The sequence below is a fragment of the Haemorhous mexicanus genome, chromosome 1 (assembly GCF_027477595.1).
Source record: "Haemorhous mexicanus isolate bHaeMex1 chromosome 1, bHaeMex1.pri, whole genome shotgun sequence".
Classification (NCBI taxonomy): Eukaryota; Metazoa; Chordata; class Aves; order Passeriformes; family Fringillidae; genus Haemorhous; species Haemorhous mexicanus.
In genome coordinates this window covers 38,996,155-39,015,038 of record NC_082341.1, presented here as the reverse complement: position 1 = coordinate 39,015,038, position 18,884 = coordinate 38,996,155, and the positions used below count along the sequence as shown (strand labels likewise).

Here is an 18,884-nt window from a genome sequence, read left to right as displayed (position 1 = left end):
TCTGTTTTCATTACTCAACCCACACAAATGTCATATGGTGTCTGAAAACTTTTGAGCCGCGTGAAACACACTATTTCACCAAACACTCTTAAATTTATTTTTCAATTACCTACTCCACCCCTTTGAAATGTCGAAGAAAGAACTCCTCTAATTCCTAGTTAACTTTTTAACATCCTGCAAAACAGAAATTTCCAACAGCATTATGCAGTTAATGGTGTACTGAAGTGTTCGGGAGCATGCTAAAAACATTTTGATAGATAGCCAAGTCATTTATCTAAATCACTGTCAGAGCAGTGAAGCATCCTGCAAGCTTTTAAGCATAGTATAAAATGATGTTTTCTGGCACTTTTTGTCATTTCTCAAACTTGAAACTGGGGTGTTAAAATACTTCTATTGGTTTTCATCTATATATTTCAGCAACAAATCAAGACCCTATAACATAGTAACACATTTTCAGAAGTGTCCTACCACTAACTCTCACTCCTCTGTTAACAGTGCATCACTGTCTGAATCTCAAGGTATAGAAATAATTGATGGTTAAACTCAAAGGGTGTTCACAGTAAGTAGTTTTCTAGCAAAACAGCAACTTCTTAGAGCAACAAAGTGAAGAAGAAAGGTGGCAGCAAGGTCAGTACAAAGAAATATTGCCTTTTCTTCAGAAACTTGTAACTACTGTCTGATTTTTAGAATGGCAACCTACCCACTGCAATTCCACATCCTTGCAAGAACTGTAGAGATCAACATTTTAATTGCTTGGCTGCTCTGCTAAAATGCACTTCAAGACAACATGCATCCTGATTAGCAAATGTGCTACAAAATTAGATTAAGGAAGGGGGGGGGGGAAGCTACCACAGAGATGTTATGTAAATTTGTCTTTCACTGGTTGGAGTTTTGCAAGTATTCACTGTATTACATTACGATTTTATGTGTTCCTGTTTGGCTCCACAACTGTTGTTAGGATCAATATGCCACATGAGAAGGGATAAACAGAAAGAAGTCCGGTGCTTCTTTCCTCTTTCCTTTCTTGCCAAAAGGAGAAAAAAATAGCTTGCAAACCACATTTTGCACAAAAACTCACCCCACCCCTCATTACCTCAGCACTTAATTACTGGTCTTTCTTTTTTTAAATACATGCAAGTAAATAAATTAAATAAATAACAACAACAACAATTATAATAATAGTAATTGCTTTAAAGTGTAAAAATAACAGTTGGGACCTACATTGAGCACTGTGCCGGTGTTGCCACTCTGTTTGTGCCAATCCACTGAAGCATGCTTTGAGAGCCTTCTCCTGGAGCATGCAGGAAGACGGACTCGCAGTGTAGAAATCCAGCATCTGAGCAGGGCTCACTGCTAGAACGTCCATACAGTCAAACATGATTCCCCCTGCACAGAATGCCTGCAAAAGTGCTTTCCTCTAGGTGTGGAGGAAAATGGCACATAAAAGTACACCCAACTCCATCAAACTCTGCCCCTTTTTTGGCACGTAGGCTGTTGGTCTTTTTCCCAGACCAGAATCATGAATTATGACAGACAACACAGCTAAAAGCCTGTAATTGATCCAAATGATCATTTACCATTTTCCAGGCTGCCCAGCCAATCCAGCAAGATGGGGGGATGCGAGCCGCATTCCAAGTTTTAGCTACCATCAATTTCCCCCCAAAATTTCTTGAGAGTCAGTCCAGCTCCTGAGGCGCTCGCCGGGTGTGTGCCGCGTCCCACGCCGTGCCAATCGCCCACCTCCCCGGGATAAAACAGCTCCGGTGGAGGCGCGGGATCCCCCTCGGCCGTGAATAGATGCTTCTGCCTCTGAACAGCTCACTTCCTACTACTTGTGTCACAGGGAATGAAAGATTGAATTGCCTAATATATGCGAGTGAACTTTCCGTGAACCCTTCCCAGGCTGCTAACCTTCAAATGACCCAAGCGGTCTGACATCACCAGCTCCCAGGATTCTCACACGCCTTCACAACTCCCAGCAGCCCTGCAAAAAAGCCAGGCAGGCGGGCGGGCAGGCAAAGGCGAGCCCCAGCCCTGCCGGAGTCGCCCCGCGGCCGCCGAGCGGGCGGGTGCGGACGGGAGCGCAACTTACAAAAAGATCCAAAATAATAAAGTAATTAAAAAAAAAAAAAAAAAGCCAAACACAAGAACCGGGAGGAGGAGAGGAAGGGGGTGGGAAGTAAAAAAGCGGCGTTTTCAGCGGTTGCAGGGAACGGAGAATTTGAAAATTCCAGCTCAATTTGCTGAAAGTTCTGTGCCCCCCTCCCTCCCTCACACACACACACACATTCCTTTCCTCCCCGGAGAGGCCACGAGCGAGGCGCAGGCGCTGCCGCTGTTCCACAGCCAGGGACACGGGCTTCGCCCCAGCTGCTGGGCTGGCGGGCTGAGCTTGGGAGCAGCCTCATTCCGGCGCTGCCCCAGCACACTCCAGCGGGGACCCCGCTCAATGCCACCCGCGGGGACCCCGCTCAATACCACTCGCAGGGACTGCGGCCGGTGCCAGCACCACTCCCAGCGGGGAATCGCAGGGGCCCGTCCCTCCTGGGCGGGGGGTGGAGGGGGAGAGGTCAGGCCCCATCTCTCCGCACCATCCATCCCTCACCCCGGCTCCTAAGTCACCCAGCGCTCTCTGGCTTCCCCGATGGGTCAGATTTGGCACTGCTCTGGAGGGTCTGTCCCCATGACTGCGCCCAGGGCAGGAAGCAGCCACGCATCCCCGCTTGTCCCTCCCCAGCCCCGCCGCCGCCGGGTCCTGCCTGTCTCTGATTAGCAGAGAGGGGCTGGGGCCGCTCGGGTAGCCCCGGAGGGGCTGTATCGGCTTTCAGAGGGCTAATGAGCCCCAGCTCCCCGGGAGGGGAGAAAGGCCACGAGCTAATCCGTGGGGAACAGGACCCGGCCCATGGTGCTGAGCGGGGAGACCTCCCTGGGGCAGGCGGCCCCGGCCAAGCCCTCACGGCCGCTCTGAAGACAAGGGGCTGCTCCCACCCACTAAGGTCCGTGCTAAACCACGCTGCCGACAGCCCTCCCTCATGGCCGGTGTGGGTGTCAAAGGCTTGCCAGCGCTGTGGCCACGATGCCACAGCCAGCCCTGTGCGGGCCCACCACTTGCATGAAGCCAGCAGACAGCTCGGTGCTTTTTAGGTAGGTAACTACCTTCTCCAAAATCTTGCTCACCGAGAAAGACTCCATGAGGGCTTCCACCAGTTCTTATTCCTATGGACAATTTCAAAATTAAAAAACAACAGCCTGGAAACACTCCCTCCGCCCCAGTGGGAAGGACATGAGCTCAATAGCCACATGCATGCTTTAATTTTAAGTGAATAAGCCAAGCCACCTCAGCCCCAGCAGAGAGCATCATCCAGGAGCAAGGCACACAGGAGCCTTGCTTTCCCCGCTCCAAAGCAAGCTCAGGCGCAGAAACTAGAAAACTGAACACTTGATTTCTTGCAAAGCCCAAGACAGGAGTCGGGCAGAGAGGGGCACACTGAGCAGGCATGGCACACCACTGGCGACCGTAAAGAAATGCTGGAGAGAAACTCACCCTGGGACCTGCGCAGCCACTTTAATGGATGTGGTGTCCCCTCTCCACAAAAAGTCCTTTGATGAACCGAAAGCTCTCTGACAATGCCTGCAGATTGTATTAACAAAACTTTTCACACAGATTCAAGAATTTACAAAAAAAAACCCAAACCACAAAACAAATCCCCCACACAGCGCACACACTTGTTCCCTGAAACTGATATACCCACATTGAAAACCAGCGGCCAGCAAAAAGACCTGCTGCAATCTGGAAGCGAATCCTTTTGAAGAGATTAAAACAAAAGCTTTTCTTAGCCTCCTTCCCCCCTCCACGGGAGAGCTGTAGTTGTCCCTGCAGCAGGCAGCCTTTCTTTCCCTCTTCCCTTCAGGCAGAAGAGTTACAAACACTGGAGTTTAACAGCGTCTTTTTAAAGGACTTTTTAAGGACTTTCTCAGCCCTTTGGGGTGTCCTCCCCCAGCCTGAACTCCTACAGTTGAAGAAGCCCCTGACACTCTCTAATCTAAAATTTATGCACAGCATACGCTTACTGAAAAAGCCATACTTCAGGGAAGGCTTGTTTAAACTATTTCAGCACAGCAAAACAGTGTTTGTTGCATTAAAATAGCCAAGTGGAAAAGTAGCTAAACTTTTTTTTTTTTTTTTTTTTTTTTTTTTTTTTTAATCTTGGCTGGCTACATTGCTACAGTTTTGTTTGGAATAGCAAAGCTAAATTAACAGACAGTTATTTTCTAACCAGACGACACAGGATGCACGAGAAATTTGGAATACCTAATGTATCACCACAAAAATAACTGGAAAGGATGACACAAAACACAGTATGTTTTTTTTCAGTCTTCAATTTAGGGAGAAAACAGCTTTTTGTGTGGACCAGAGTTCTTGGAACAGTTTAAGCTTATGCCAAGAAAAACATGTTACATATGTGAGTTAAAAGTAAACAGAATCAGACAAACAGAAATACAGTTATGATTATCCCATTAGCAGTCTTATAATACCATAGTCAAAAATAATACCTGTCGGTTGTACCTCAAAATGTAGAGTGGCAACTTCTGAAAGTAAATGTCAGGAAGTAACACTTAGGTGTGTATGAATTGGAAAAAGACTGCTCTTTCTCTCTGTATCAAAATGAGCCACGTTGCTCATCATGCTGTGTTACAAATAATAGTTGCACTAATGTTTATATTACTAAATGCACACATAATTTAAAAATTCCTCAAATAGCCTAATGGTTTGCTCATAACTATTTCTACAACACAGTAACCAATGCATCTCTTATTTCACTTTGAAATAGCACAGCACTTGTTTTTCTTCCACAGTGAATCAGGAAAAGCTACATTCATAAAATGGGGAGCATTTTCTAATTTAGATCTGAACTAATCATAATTGTGCTAACTAATAGTCCTCTAGTTCAAATGCAACCGAAGCTTAAGTATTGCCACGTATTTTAAATGCCTATCCAGCACCCATAGTGGTGCGAGGAGGCAAAAGCTCTCCAATATCTTTGACTTTGTCCATGCAAAGAAATTGTGGTTTCACATCAGTGCTTTGATCTGTTTTCTCTCAGTCTGTGATAGCAGAAACTTTACAATAAACATATTCTTAGCTATAAATGAAATAAAAAGCCCAAGTTCAACTCAGAAATCTATTTCCTCTGGTGTTACTGTATATTTGTCAGTGTGACATAGCACATTTGAAACCCATAATCATAAAACAAAAATTTACAGCCAAGGTTTAGGGTCTACATCTGTTTCTCTGGTTTTTGTACTGCAATTACCCACTGGACAATTCAGAAAGCAGCACTATGAATCATGTACTGCACACATGGTAGTGCTGGTCACTTTTTTGTTAGTACAAGAGGCTGAGGATGCCATAATGTTCTTCACTGAGAGAGAGAGAGAGAGAGAGCATTAACTAGAATTAGGATGAGTGCACCAGGCTCTCGAATAAAAATTACTTTACTAGAAGCAACAGAGCACTTCTGGAACATTACAGGCATATTTATAGCATGGAAAAATTAAGAAGTGCATGCAGAAATTCTCCCCAACTAAGCACCTTGGGGGAAGAAGACTTTTTTTTTCTTTTGCATGCATTTTACTATTAATCAAATGTAGCACTCTCTTGAAACAGTTTTGACAGCAGAGTAAATGGTTACTAGTGAATGATGTGTGTGTTTAAGCAGTGAAAGCAGAGACAAAGTGATGTTTTCTTCTACTCCCTAGGCAAGAGCTGACACTAAGCTTGCTGCCTCAGCTTTGATACTCACAGATTCCTTTGTGTCAGTTGCTGGGAGAATCACTGGCAGTTCACTAACCCAGCCTCACACACAGGGGCTTTGATTTTTACCTCTTCATTGACGATAGATGTTAATATGAAACAGTACTTGCCTGCCTTGGCAGTTTTTTTTTTCCCTCCCCCCCAACTGGTGATACAAATCTGAAAAATCTGAAAACCTGAATTCCCCCTTCACTACATGTAGCTTTTAGTATTGAAGGATGTTTTCTTCATGTCTTGAGCACATGAATGATGTCAAAAAATTACGGGGAAGAAAATCACTAGGTCACAAGAGAATGGCTGAATATTTAAAACTCTAAGGTAGTCCTAGGAAATGGGTATCAACTGTGAGCAAGAATTGCCCTGAAGAAAGTAAAAAAGTAAAATTATTGGCATGAAATGGCACAAATGACATGAAAAAAACATGAAATGCAGTGAAATTTTAAAAAAAAGGGGTTTCTTCAGTCTGCTATACACTACTATGCACAGCTTGCAATGACTGAAACAGGAATTTGCACTAAGAATTATTTCAGGCCTGAAATATAACAGCAACTGGCAAAAGACAATTCAGTGCAGAGCAGTATTTTATTGTAGATGGGAAAAGCAGAGTTAGTCATCTCCAGACCCAGAACTCAGGCATGCAACCAGTTTGCAAATCACTTACTGATAAAGGCTTTTTGTCTGTTTTAATCAGTGGATATGTATTTGTAAAGATGCCTTTAAAGCTGATTACTTAACTTAAAGGCTATAGAAATAATTAATCTCCACAAACTTGAGCGTACAAACACGTTTCTTAGAATCCATACAATCCTTTGGCCTGGAGCCAGGGGAGAACTGCCCTACATGATAAAACTGGGAGTTTATCTGGCTCAGCAATCCATTTCTAAGAGTGTCTGCTACTAGATCTTTCTAAGGAAAATACAGGAATCCCCAGTGACTGGTGAAGTATAACTCACCCATAGGTCCTCTAATAGCCTATTCTCTAACAGCAAATCACTTAAGCATTAAAGCATGAGATTTAATATCCCTTCCAAATTTTTTTTTTTTTTTTTTTTTTTTTTTTTTTTTTTTTTTTTTTTTTTTTTTTGCTAATAGCCCTGATATTCTAGATAGTCCTATGTTTTTTTTGGATTGTGATAAATTCCTAGCTCTGCAACACAGAAGTAGATAGTAAGTTATTAGACTTTGAGATAAAGAAAAATAACTTTTAAAAAACAGACAAACAAACAAAAAACCACTGTAGAACTCATCCACGTTGCAAATAAAGGAGACCAAACTGCACCTTTTTGTGGCCCCAGAAGCTGATGGCTGAAGGCTCCTGAAAGGTTGGCAAAGAAGCAATGACATCACATGCCTGAAGAGGGGATGACATGCATTTTTTGAAGGATATAGAAAGAAAAGAACATTATTAGATTAAACACTGGCTATATACTGAATCTTACTTGCTGTTTATGAGCAACCTGCAGTGCAAACACCACTGCTAAATGGTTGCCAGAAAAAAAAAAAAGTGAGGAAAAAAAGGTTTGCTTCATTTTGTTTTGTTTTTAAATGACTAGAAACTGCTGTTTTATAGTTTAGCCAAGAAAGAGATTTTTACTATTAGCCAATAAATCCCTCAAAACATAGAATTATAATGGAAATGCTGAGGTAACTGTCATGCATGTGTCATGCATGGCACTGACACATTGCATTATATAATCTAGGGAGAATGAAGGTTGGGACATCTATAAAATCTAAGCAGAATCAAGATGTATGAAAGAGCAGAAGAGCAAGTAGAAATGCTGGATATTAAACTGCAGAGAATACTACTACTAACAATAACATTTCCTATATGCTGAATGTGCTTTTGGTTGGCTGAAGGTGAAAGAGCACAGAGCTCCATTAAAACTAAAACAGAGATTCAAAAAGGCTGCTCAAGTAACTACTTTGTTTCTGCCTTTTTTAAAGAGGTAGAAAAAAAGTTACCTAAGAAAAAGAGAGTATTTCCTGATGGTTTGATATCCTGAAAGGTATCTCAGAATGTATAAATAAATAATCTGAGAATATGCAGAATAAATGGGAGTTCCAAACATAGACATCTTACCACCCCAGCAGAATCAGAATATAAACTGAGACAACTGTACTTCTTCTACGGGTTCACTAATTGCAGCTTAAACTCTTAATGAAAAGTTAGCCCTGATGGCTTTCTTCTAGAAAAAGACCAAAGTTACCAAGCAGTGACTGGAACTCCAGCTCAATACATACATATATCCTAACAAAGACTAACCTTACCCAAGCCCTATTTCATTTAAGACAGACAAGCAGCATTTAAAGCTTGTGCTCCTGCACTGCTGACAAGGACAACGCATACAGAGGGTTGGCAGAGGCCTGAGATGGCTGAACACACTTGAGCGGAGCTCTGGTCAAATAAAGCCCAGTGCAGGTGGGACTGGATTATGCCATGAATGTCAACTGCAACAGACCCACGCTCAGCAGCTTGACATGCTTATTAATGCCAATCCAGTTCCCACTTAGCTAGTTCCCAAACCTACCTCAAACACTGAAAGAACAGCCCAGTATCCTATCTCTGGTATCTTAGAAAGAAGAATGAAGGGGTGACTGGAAAATGTGTTGGCTACCTGGCTAGCAGGGGTAATGACAGCAATGACAATGTGACATTGCCTGAAATCTGCTGGTAATGATGACCATCATGCCAACACCTCCACTCTGCCTGTTGCCCTAATGCGCTGTACTTTCACACCTTTGTTTCTGTCATGCAGATGTGCTTTCTGTTTGGGAACAGCCTGTGTAAATTTTTGCTGTAAATGAGTTAGAATTACCCAGAAACTGGGTAACTAGCAAATTGATGTCTGGGTTTTTTTTTTAGAACCTGTGCCATCAATAATGTGTGAATTAGCTGGGGACACATGTCTTCTGAGGGACACTGTTATCACTGTAACTTTATTGATGTAGCCTGAAAAGTAAACTTTACTAACAGGGTCAGTTTTACAAGCATACAGGTTATCATAGCGCAACTACTGTCGAGCAGGTAAGGGATTCTTCCTTATATAATATATATAAAAGTATATTCCTTTTATACTACGGTAACTGGGCTGTGACAGGTAACACTCTTTCTAAAAGGAGCAACTGCTTCCTCATCCTATATTGTTGTACCAATGTAACATCCAAACATAGACGAGATCCCAGGAAAAGTCAGGCTGGTCTGGACCTCACTTGCATTCGAACAAGCAATGGCACTATCAATGACACCCAGTCTGAAATGTTCACAAGATGTTTCCTGGTTTTCAAACTCTACTAGAATATACTTATCAAATTGTTCTTTGGTGCATTCCTCACATTCTACTTGACTTGTGCAATTTAAGCCAACATAGAAAAATATGCATGGTCCCAAGCTGCTTCACTAAGCTAGTCCCACATGATTAACTAGATCTGCAAATTCTCATACCCTTAGATTGCAAGACTCCCATATTGGACCACAGAAGGGATCGAATGTCCACACATATTATGTCCATGTTCAGGGAATCACAACTGACACACATGCTTCAATCAAAGACAACTTACAGAGCTGGTGTGCAGTTAGATATTGTGGTGGTGAACAGCAACTGCCCCAGGCTTTGTGCAGTATCATGGATTTTTTGCCCTTTTGGGACTTTAGTCCAAATATAGCAGTGGACATGCAAGCTGGTCTCTAAGCATGTGCTGGTCCCTCAGCATATCAGATCTATAAAACCATCAACCTCAGCTTGACAGGTCTATAAAACTATCAAACAAGTTTTGCATACCTCTTCATTTGGGTATCTCGACCCTTCTTCTGACTGAAAACTTCTGCACTGACCTTGTCATCACACTGAAAGAAACCACTTCTTTCAATCCAATCACAGTTTTGAGCAAGCATCCTCAAGAACAGGCTTCTCATTCATGAGACACTGTTCTCCCATGTATTGTTTTCAGACTATTAGAACAACAGACTTACTCGACTTCATATGGAGACATGGGAAGAAGAATGTATGTTCTGTCCTTTGCCAAATGGCTTTGAGATCTCACCCTTACTGCATCCATCCATTCTATCTTAGGCATGAAATATGCCAAAGGCTACACCAAAAGACAGGGCTGTGGCCAAGCTCTTTCAAGGAATTATCAAGATTGTTGGATGGGTAAAGTAAGCCTGAATCTATAGAAGCTTTAGTTACAAGAAATGCATGTGCACATTCTTAATCCTGAGAAATGTGTTGTAATTCTCCTTAAAAAGTACAGCAAGTTCTTATCCCCAATCAGATCTTAAACAACAAGCTGGTGCATATATGCTAATTAAAACCTTAAAAAAGTTAAAGATCCACCTGTTGGATTCTTAAATTTGTCTAAAAATTGTTAGGTGTTTCATTTTATTTTATTTTACTTTTTAAACAGGCTTACTAAGAGCAGAAGTGGACACCACTAATACTAAAGCCTATACTGCTAGCTGAACAATGCAGGAACATTATGTCACTCAGAGGTAGAACTTCACAAGCATGCAAGAGAGGCTAAGAGCTTTGCCAACACAAACTATCAGACAGAGCCTCACTGGAAAAAATGAGGCACAAAGATCTAAGTGAAGTGTAAAACTCACTGAGACTTGAATGACATGTTGACAGATACCACTCCACTCTCTTGCTTCCTATCAGAACCCAGCAGCCAAAGCAGAGATTCCTAAGCAGTGTTTTTACAGGCTAGGCTTAGTCTCTCCCTCATCTTATCAGCAGCCTTCAAAGGGACTGTGGGTGGATCTCCTCCAGGGGAAAAAAAAAAGGAAAAATAAAACAACCAAAAAACCCTCAGAAGTGCCACCTCTTCCATACAAATATATTGGCGCAACCACAGAGACTTTCCTTGAGCTGAGAAAACACACCTGGCTCTTCTAAAGGAGAAATTAAAGAATTCATGCTTCAGCCCTCAAGCCTTGAGTGGCTTAGAGAAGAGGAATAGCTAAGGAGAGAGTCTAATCAGGATGCAGGGAAAATCAATACTCGCTTCTTGAAATGCCTTAGGCAGGAAGGAACAGTTTAAGGTTGAGACATATTTCTGATCTTTGCGCAAGAAAGTGTGCTGAAGACTGCACAGGTGAGAACACAAAGGTAGGAGAAGGCTTTCAGGAAGACTAAAAGCAATCCATAGCATGTTATACCCTAAAGTTCTTTAGGAAATCTTGTCTTTTAAAAGTTTCCTAGTTTTGCTGCATGAGAGATCTTTCTATACACCACTCAAAGTTGTCCAAAGTAACATTTTCAGGGATAAAAGCACACCATTGTACTGTTATTTTCTGACTTTGGTGTGGAATACAATTATTTAAGACTCAGTGGGAGAGTATGAAAGGAGCAGGAGTGTAATTCCAGTTCAGGAAAAACTCCAATAACTGACAACAAGTAAGAAACACAAGATAGATGCATTGTATTGTAGGGGTGAGTCCCATTGGCTGGAAACCCTGACTCTCCCAGCAGGACTCAGTTACATAGCAACTCCTGAGGGCAGATTAACCCTTTCCCAGTTAACATATCTGGACTGCTTTAAGAGAGCTTTTCCTTTTTCTGCTACAGAATAATTTCATAGGTGTGCAAAAATGGTTTGGTAAAAAATGAGTTGAGTGCTACCAGGGTAAAAGCAAAACTATTTGACTCCCCACAGGATACTGATGGTGCAATGAACAGAGAATGCAGGGAGTTCACATCAGTCTAAATGATATTTTATATCATCAGGTTTTGTGACATATGTAAAAAACAAAATGTATTTCTCATCAAAAAGTTCATGCTTAGTCTGTGGCGACCTTATCCAGACTGCATTTATAAAGTACCAGTGGTCTTTCTCACCCAAATTCTGCCCACTCATTGACTTCTGTCTACACAATTATTGAAGAATTAAAGAGTCCTCAGCTGGCATAGATAGTATTTAATTAATCTAAAAGATAATTTTTCACCATCAGAGAATGTGTTGCTTTCATTCAGAATTGTACCAGTTGATTACTGTAAACTCTGAAATAACTCCTGCAAATCTTATAATACTAGTTGGTTTTCTTCTAATAGTCCTTTCTAATTACTGATATCAAGTAATTTGATGAATTTGGCAATCTCTATTTATTTCATTACAGCAATTTCCCTATTTTGTTTTTAGAACTGCATTACACTGCAGTGTATACATGTCAAATGTAAGCACAATTACTATATACTGTTAGCATAGCACTATTCATGTTATTCTGGTTATCAGAAATGACAATGTTAAAATCTAAAAAAAATCAATATCTAAGACAAAGACTCCTAAAGCTCTCTATTTTTAAAATGTCAGAATTCAACTGCTGTATTTTCTCCCCTGTAAGAGAACTGGGCAGTCCTTGGGGACCAGGAAGGGCACATGTCCTCACTCAGAGCATCCCTGGTGTGGTCACACTTCACTGCTTTGAGCCACAGCTGCACACTGTTAGGAAAAAGGAGCTACTAAGCTTCCAGAGGAGAAAATAAGAGATCAGTCTGATGTGACATTACACTTACTTTTGACTGTCTTCTGGTCACAGTAAGTGAGCTCTATTTTCTCTTTTCTTTCTTTTTACAGGCAGAATTGGACTCATGGTAGAATGGGCATTAAGCAATGCTTGGAAAGGCAGGCACCAGTGACACTGCCCTGATTCAGAAAAGCAGGGTAAGACTATAACTTTGCTTTACTCTGGAAGACCCAAGGACACTCTTACCATAAGGTTAGAGGAGAAAAGCCTTGAACCAGGTCATCTTCTGCTTGTCTTCCCCCACCCACCATTCTCACACACAGCAGGTCCTGTAACACACACCTCCCACCAACATCTCTTCATGAAGTAAAATTGCTGCTCAGCAGCAGCTCCTCAGTTCCCATTCAGAACAGTCAGAAAAAACCACAGTCCTGGTAAAAGTTTCTTTTTTTCTTAAGTGCTTTAATAAAACAGATAACCTTTGTGTATTGCTGAAAGGATTGTCTACATGGTTAAGTTATGCCTTACTTTTCTAAACATCTCACATTCTAAAAGTTCATCTGCATTTTCTTTCTATGGTTCTCATACATCACTTGCAAATCCAGACAGGATAGAAAGATATAATTTAAAATTCTATTTAATTTGGCTTCTTGTATTATATCTTGAAAGCTCATCTTGAATTACTTAGCTGCTGACTTTCATAAAACTAGGAGTACTAATATAGTGGGTGGAAGATTAGTACAAACAGAGCTACTTCACAAATATTTTGTGATCTGAAAATTATAAGGAAGAATCAACTTAATTCATTATTACAGAGTTCTTTAAAAAGTTTTATTTTGCTATCATTATTCACCTAAAACTATCACTGGAAATGTAGCCTTTAAAAGGGTAAAACCTGAAGGACCAAGTTACACATGCTTATGTTGTGTTGGAAGTACATTTTCATATAAATGCCAACACAGATCTATCAAATATTTGCGTTCTTCATTAAACTAATGCCTCCCTGCACCATAAACAAGATGGTGCAAAATATAGGTGTATTCCCATGTCCTCCTACTAAGGTAGGTGATATCAAAATAAATTTGCAAACATATCATTATATCAATCTCCAGTATTACTGCATAGTACTATAACCATAATTAACTAGCTGCAGGTCAAATTTCTAATAAATCTTTAGAAATTAAATGTATAATTTGTCAAAACCACATGTCTTCATAAATTGATTATTCAGAATTTAGAAGCTTTTTAATTAGGAAGAAATTTATGCAATACCATGAGTAATAATTACAAATCAGCTCTTCTGTGATATTTTTGTACATCAGCAAAAATTAAAACATTGGAAAACATTACCAGGTCATTGCAGTATTTCAATGTCAAAAGAAACACATAGTTTAAATGTAGAGGTTAAAGATATTTTCCCGTATCTTTTACATCTTATATAGCTTTATGATCTCAGAACTGGAATCATTAACCAAATACAAAATCAATGAGAAAAAGATCTAATCTCACCGTTTTCAGTGCAGAGTCACTAAAAATGATTTATGCCACTGTAACACCTTTTTTCCATGGTTCTATAGTTTTACTAAACAGCATATATTCTAAGCCAAACTTCCATTTTATGGTACACTAAACAACATTTTGCCTTTCTCATCCCTTCCAGCTAAAATTCTGAAAGAGTTTAAAACTTTTAAACATCACCTTTGTAACAAGCGGTAAGATGATGGGTACGACCCTGGCTGCCAAATAGAAAACTAGAGAAAAAGAAAGTTAAGTGATACTCGTTCATGGCGCACAAGAAGCAAAAATTATACCCCAGCTTCCCTGCTCTCCCCTCCCATCCTTTCACCACAGGCCTATTCAAACTCTGCACCCCCACAAGGGCTCTGGGTACTTCTATCAACATTTCATAGGAGAAGATTTTTTTTGACAGAGAACACAAAAGCTGCTTTGTGTGAAGTCTGGACACTTTTTTCCTACCTAATAAAAACATGAATAGAAGTGGGACCTCAGCAAGCATATGGCAGAAAGTCTGGACTAACTGAAAAAAAGGGGCCTAGAAGAGTTTGCTCTCTGTCATTCCCCACCGTGTTTACTGGTGAATGTATATGGTGTAAATAAGGAGTATGCAGAGCAGTCAATAATGGAACATTGTTTATGTGCACATCCTGGCAAATGCATATACATCATGGAGGCTATTTCCAAGCAGAACATAAACACAAAAGGGGAGTGATGACAAACAAGTATTCCAAGGCAAGAAAAATGTTATTCCATATACAAACCAAACAAACTAAAGTGGTTTCTCCCCTGCTAGGATCCAACTGGCAGATCTCAGCTGCACACACTATGTAGCTGTTAAAGAAATGAGAGACATTCCAGGCTAGCTGGTTGGCTTTCTTTTTCTTAAGAGACCTTATTATGCTCCCAATATTAAAAAGAAAAACACAGTTAATATTTTATTTTACTCTCTCGCAAAAACACAACAAAACAAAACAGCCCTTTCTTTCAGCCTGAATAGGAGCTGGGGAGATAGAGAAAACACCGTAAGGAATTAAGTCACAGCTTTTCTATTTCAAGTTCCTACTGAAAGATAGAGATGGTTCTTTCTTCTTCAGGTCTCTCTGACAAACCTATTACACGGCTTTAGCAAGTGACACCAGTGTGACAATAACTTAGAGGTTTCATGCTCCTGGCAGATTTTTTTTCTTTTAATCATAACTCATATAAAGAAAGAGGGTTTAGAAAACCCGAGTCCCTGCAATTTCAAGATAGCAAACCAGGGGGATGAACCTTTTTTTGTGTGCTTACTTCTGGAGAACAGAGTATCATGCTTTGACAGCCACTATGTAAATGAATGCCTGTAATTTTATTCCTTTAAAACTAATTTCAAACACCCAACTAAAGGAGGAAGAAAAGTTGACAAGTAGGAAAACAGACAGTAGAGTCACAACAAGAACCACAAAAAGTCAACTGATAAAGAAGAGCTTTTAAAATAATTAATAGGCCTTTTTAGGAGATTAGACACTAGAAGCTAGCAGCTTTAGTAGGAGATCATAGGAGGTCCAGAACAAAAATACTTTGTGATGTCCCACACAGATATGCAGAGCCAGCCTCTGGTTTTAGTCAATTTTAAGATACTCAGAGTTCACCTCACTTTCTCCAAAACTCTAGATACAAACCCAAAAAATTTGAAATACAAGTGCTGACCTGGGGTCTGAACCTAAAAGTAAGATTTCTGCTAGTCTGTCAAAACTTGGGTGCAAATGTCCCATGCTCTGCCTTTATGAACTCTTGGAACGTGGGTGCATCACTCATTGGGCAATGATAGAGCCTGGGCTGGGAATACTGGTAGTACCTTTACAATATATAGACAGTCCATTATGGAATCACATTATTCTTTGATTTTCCTGTTTTCATGTGTCACTTCCATTATACAAGATCAAAAGAACCCTCACCAGACTCTCTCTGGTGACTGGCTTGATATGAATACTTTTCAATTAAAATCACACTTTAGAATCCAAAGGAGGTTTATTAAATTTATTTTTTTTTTAATTACCCCTGAATGCACACCTTCCTCATACCAACATGACCTTACGCACGGCCACTGCTTGGGTTTCTCTTCAGCTGCTTGCAGACTTGTACAGAGCCTCCACTGTGCTTCACAAAACAACACATTGCTCATAATTACTCTTGGCTGCACGGACCACTTACAGCACGGTGACAGGGAGGGTGCACACCAATGCCAAGAACAAGCTCCCATGCTCTTTCCTCATTACAGAAGGCATTTCTGGTGGGTGAATACCTTCTGCATATTAGAGCTGTTGGCTGTATGAAGGGAAGTTTTTTGTGATGTGTGCTGCACTGGGCAAACATACGGCAAAGAGGAGGATTTGTGATGGCTGTTGCAAAGCTGAGTCACAGTGGGTGCTCTAAAGATTTTAAAACAGGTTTTAGTAAGACTCTACATCTTACCACTTAGCCTTAAAGAAAGGTACTAAACTATGGGAAGAAACTTAAAAAATTTTGCCAGATGTATAAAATTCATTGTGAGATTTAAAGAATCTTTTTTATTCTCTTCATCTGAGTTTCACCAGTCAAGCGAGCCATTCAGTTTTCATCTGAGAAGTTTCCAGCTTTAGGGCCTCAGAAGAATGGCCTACAAACATGACCAGACTGGCATGTTGAAAGGCTAAGAAACTGAGGGATAAAGAAGAAGTACTCTAAATTACTAGCATTAAGCCTTTTAATTTGTATGTCAGCATTAAGATTTAGTTTACATTTGAGGCTGACAAAACTGAGTAATTCAGGCATGCAAAAGTGAATTCAGGACCTGCAAAAGAGGAAACAAAGGTACTGAAAAGGTACTGTGAAAACACTCTTAGACCAGCTTTGTATTCCTTATTAACTGTTGTCCAGGCTGTGCAATCTTATACTTTGTTGTTTACTGGACAACTACATAAAAACTAGTATTCTTTATATACTCCTCCCATCCCCCCTTTAAATTAAAATTGAGTTGTTATTTTAACCCTACTCAAGTATGTAATATAGTGATGATTGTAAATCTTTATGATCACAAAATCCCTTTGATTTATCCCTCAGTTTACTAGCTTTAACAAACATGATCCTAAAAACAATACAGAGAAAGATCTTACAGGCCTTCAAATGATGGAGAGAGAGCAGGGAATGACTACATAAGTAAAGCTACAGCTTCAGGGCTCAAGACTTTCCCTTTGGGAGGCTTTCTGAATGCTGCTAATAAGGTCCTGCCAGTGGAACCAGAAGAATATCTTAATAAAAAAAGGCCTTCAGTGTGGGAAGATACAATTTTCCAGAAATTTTTTAATAAAAAGCTAATAGATGTGGTAGCTGAATCTAACAATAAACATAAGTATGTCTAAATACATAGGAAAACATGAATATTATTAAAGGTGGCAAGTCCATCCTGCCTACCCCCACCTCCAGATATGTAGTCACGAACATGAGGGTGTTCAAAGCTTATGTGAAGATGCCAGACTCAGCTCTCCAGTGTTAGTGACCATATGGCAACAGCCAGTTAAACACACAAAAAGAATAATTTCCTTTTCTGCTCAATATTCCACACTGTGACAGCCAGAAGAAAATATATGGATATTTATGTCTGCACAGCAAAGCATATCTGCCTTGTCTATCAGCCTTGGCTTAACCAAGATGCAGTCACCACCCTGCATCCCAGCTGACCCTCTGAATATTTTGAGAATTTGTATTAAACCAACATTTTAGCACTAACTCTCCCATATGAATTCCAGAGAGTCTATGCACATGCATGACAATTCCTTTCGACTGTACCTACACTCATAAATACAATGGGCCAGAGCTCATTTCCAGCCCTGAGGTTCAGCCTGCATTCAAAGCATCTCCCACTTCATTTCAGCACTGACTTGGGGATAACTACAGACAGTTCATCACTCAGCTGCCTTGATCCACACCTGGCATTGCTGGGGAGAGGAGGCCTGTGTGCTACCTGTCAGTATGGACATGACCTCAGCCCATGCCCTGACCCTGCTTGTTTTTCTGATAGCCTTTGAACCCCTGCAATTCACTCTATCCACCAAGATGGCCAGGAATGAAGCAAGTCTGAGAGCTTCCTATGGCTTTTGCTGGCTCTCAGGATAGTTCACCACACGCTCATGGAGAAAGCCCATGTGAGTAGGTGTGAGACTTCAAGCCCATGAGAAGTTCCTGAAAACAAGAGCTGCAACAGCCGCTGCCTTTTCAAGCATCATTGCTAGCAAAGGGCTGGAGTCCTTCCATGAGGAGTGCTCTTTGCTGTCTCTGGAGCTGCGTGGTTTGGGGAAGAGCTGCCTCCACTTGTCTAGCAACACTTATGCAACATTTTTATATGCTCACTGGATCCACACAAGAAATCTGATCAACTGCCTTCAGAAGCCACCCAAAAACTTTGGAGGCTTCCAGCTGGCTCGCTTGTTTGCCCATCTTGGGTACTTACATATGTCATATAACATTCCCTTATTAAAAAGCACAGAATTTTTATGGTTTTGTACTGCCTAATATTGAAGCATATATACAATAAGTCAGTGCCTTCAGCGACAACATCCTCTTCCTGAGCTGAGATATGGAGATGTATTTGATGAAAAAGTGAAAAGAGTTTTTATATCTTTCTCTCCTGCATGTATCTTCCAAATGGGCTTGGCTTACATAGAAATGATGTAATGTCTCTTTTGAAGACATACTTAAAGGGTCAAAAAGTAGGAAAATATAACTTGAAAGCACCAATAGACAGTTTATCACATGGGAATACTGGTCAGCTGTTTGGAGTTTAACTGCAACCACAACATGTCTCTTAGTGCTGGCACAGGCACAAGAAACTGGAGGTAAGCTTGCTGGTCACTCTTTAGTACAACTACACTTTTACTGGTTTCTTATTAGTGAGAAGAAAAGGTGCCATCCTGGTTAGTAAAAATTGCTATGCTTCCCCTAACTGTAAAACTTGGTGTTGAGACAACCCAGATGCCTAAGCTTATCACACCAGCAACAAATTCACTTCTGGGAGGAACCTACCCTATCTTCTCTCATTAGTTTGGTCCCAATTCTGTCTATTTATTAGCTAGT

General features: G+C 40.7%; 1 protein-coding gene across 4 annotated transcripts in view; it reads right to left on the bottom strand.

The window, feature by feature from the left end:
- Positions 1-18,884, bottom strand: part of RARB (retinoic acid receptor beta) — a 206,695-nt gene that overhangs the window by 89,172 nt on the left and 98,639 nt on the right. The window contains exon 3 of one of the 4 annotated variants that reach the window (XM_059846447.1): positions 3,545-3,631. The exons of 1 other annotated variant lie outside the window; for it this stretch is intronic. In XM_059846447.1, the coding sequence (XP_059702430.1) occupies positions 3,545-3,631 (87 nt within the window). Of the gene's footprint in view, positions 1-1,221; positions 1,844-3,544; positions 3,632-18,884 lie in introns of those variants that run through there. 2 more of the 4 variants (XM_059846464.1, XM_059846473.1) reach the window with 2 other exon arrangements.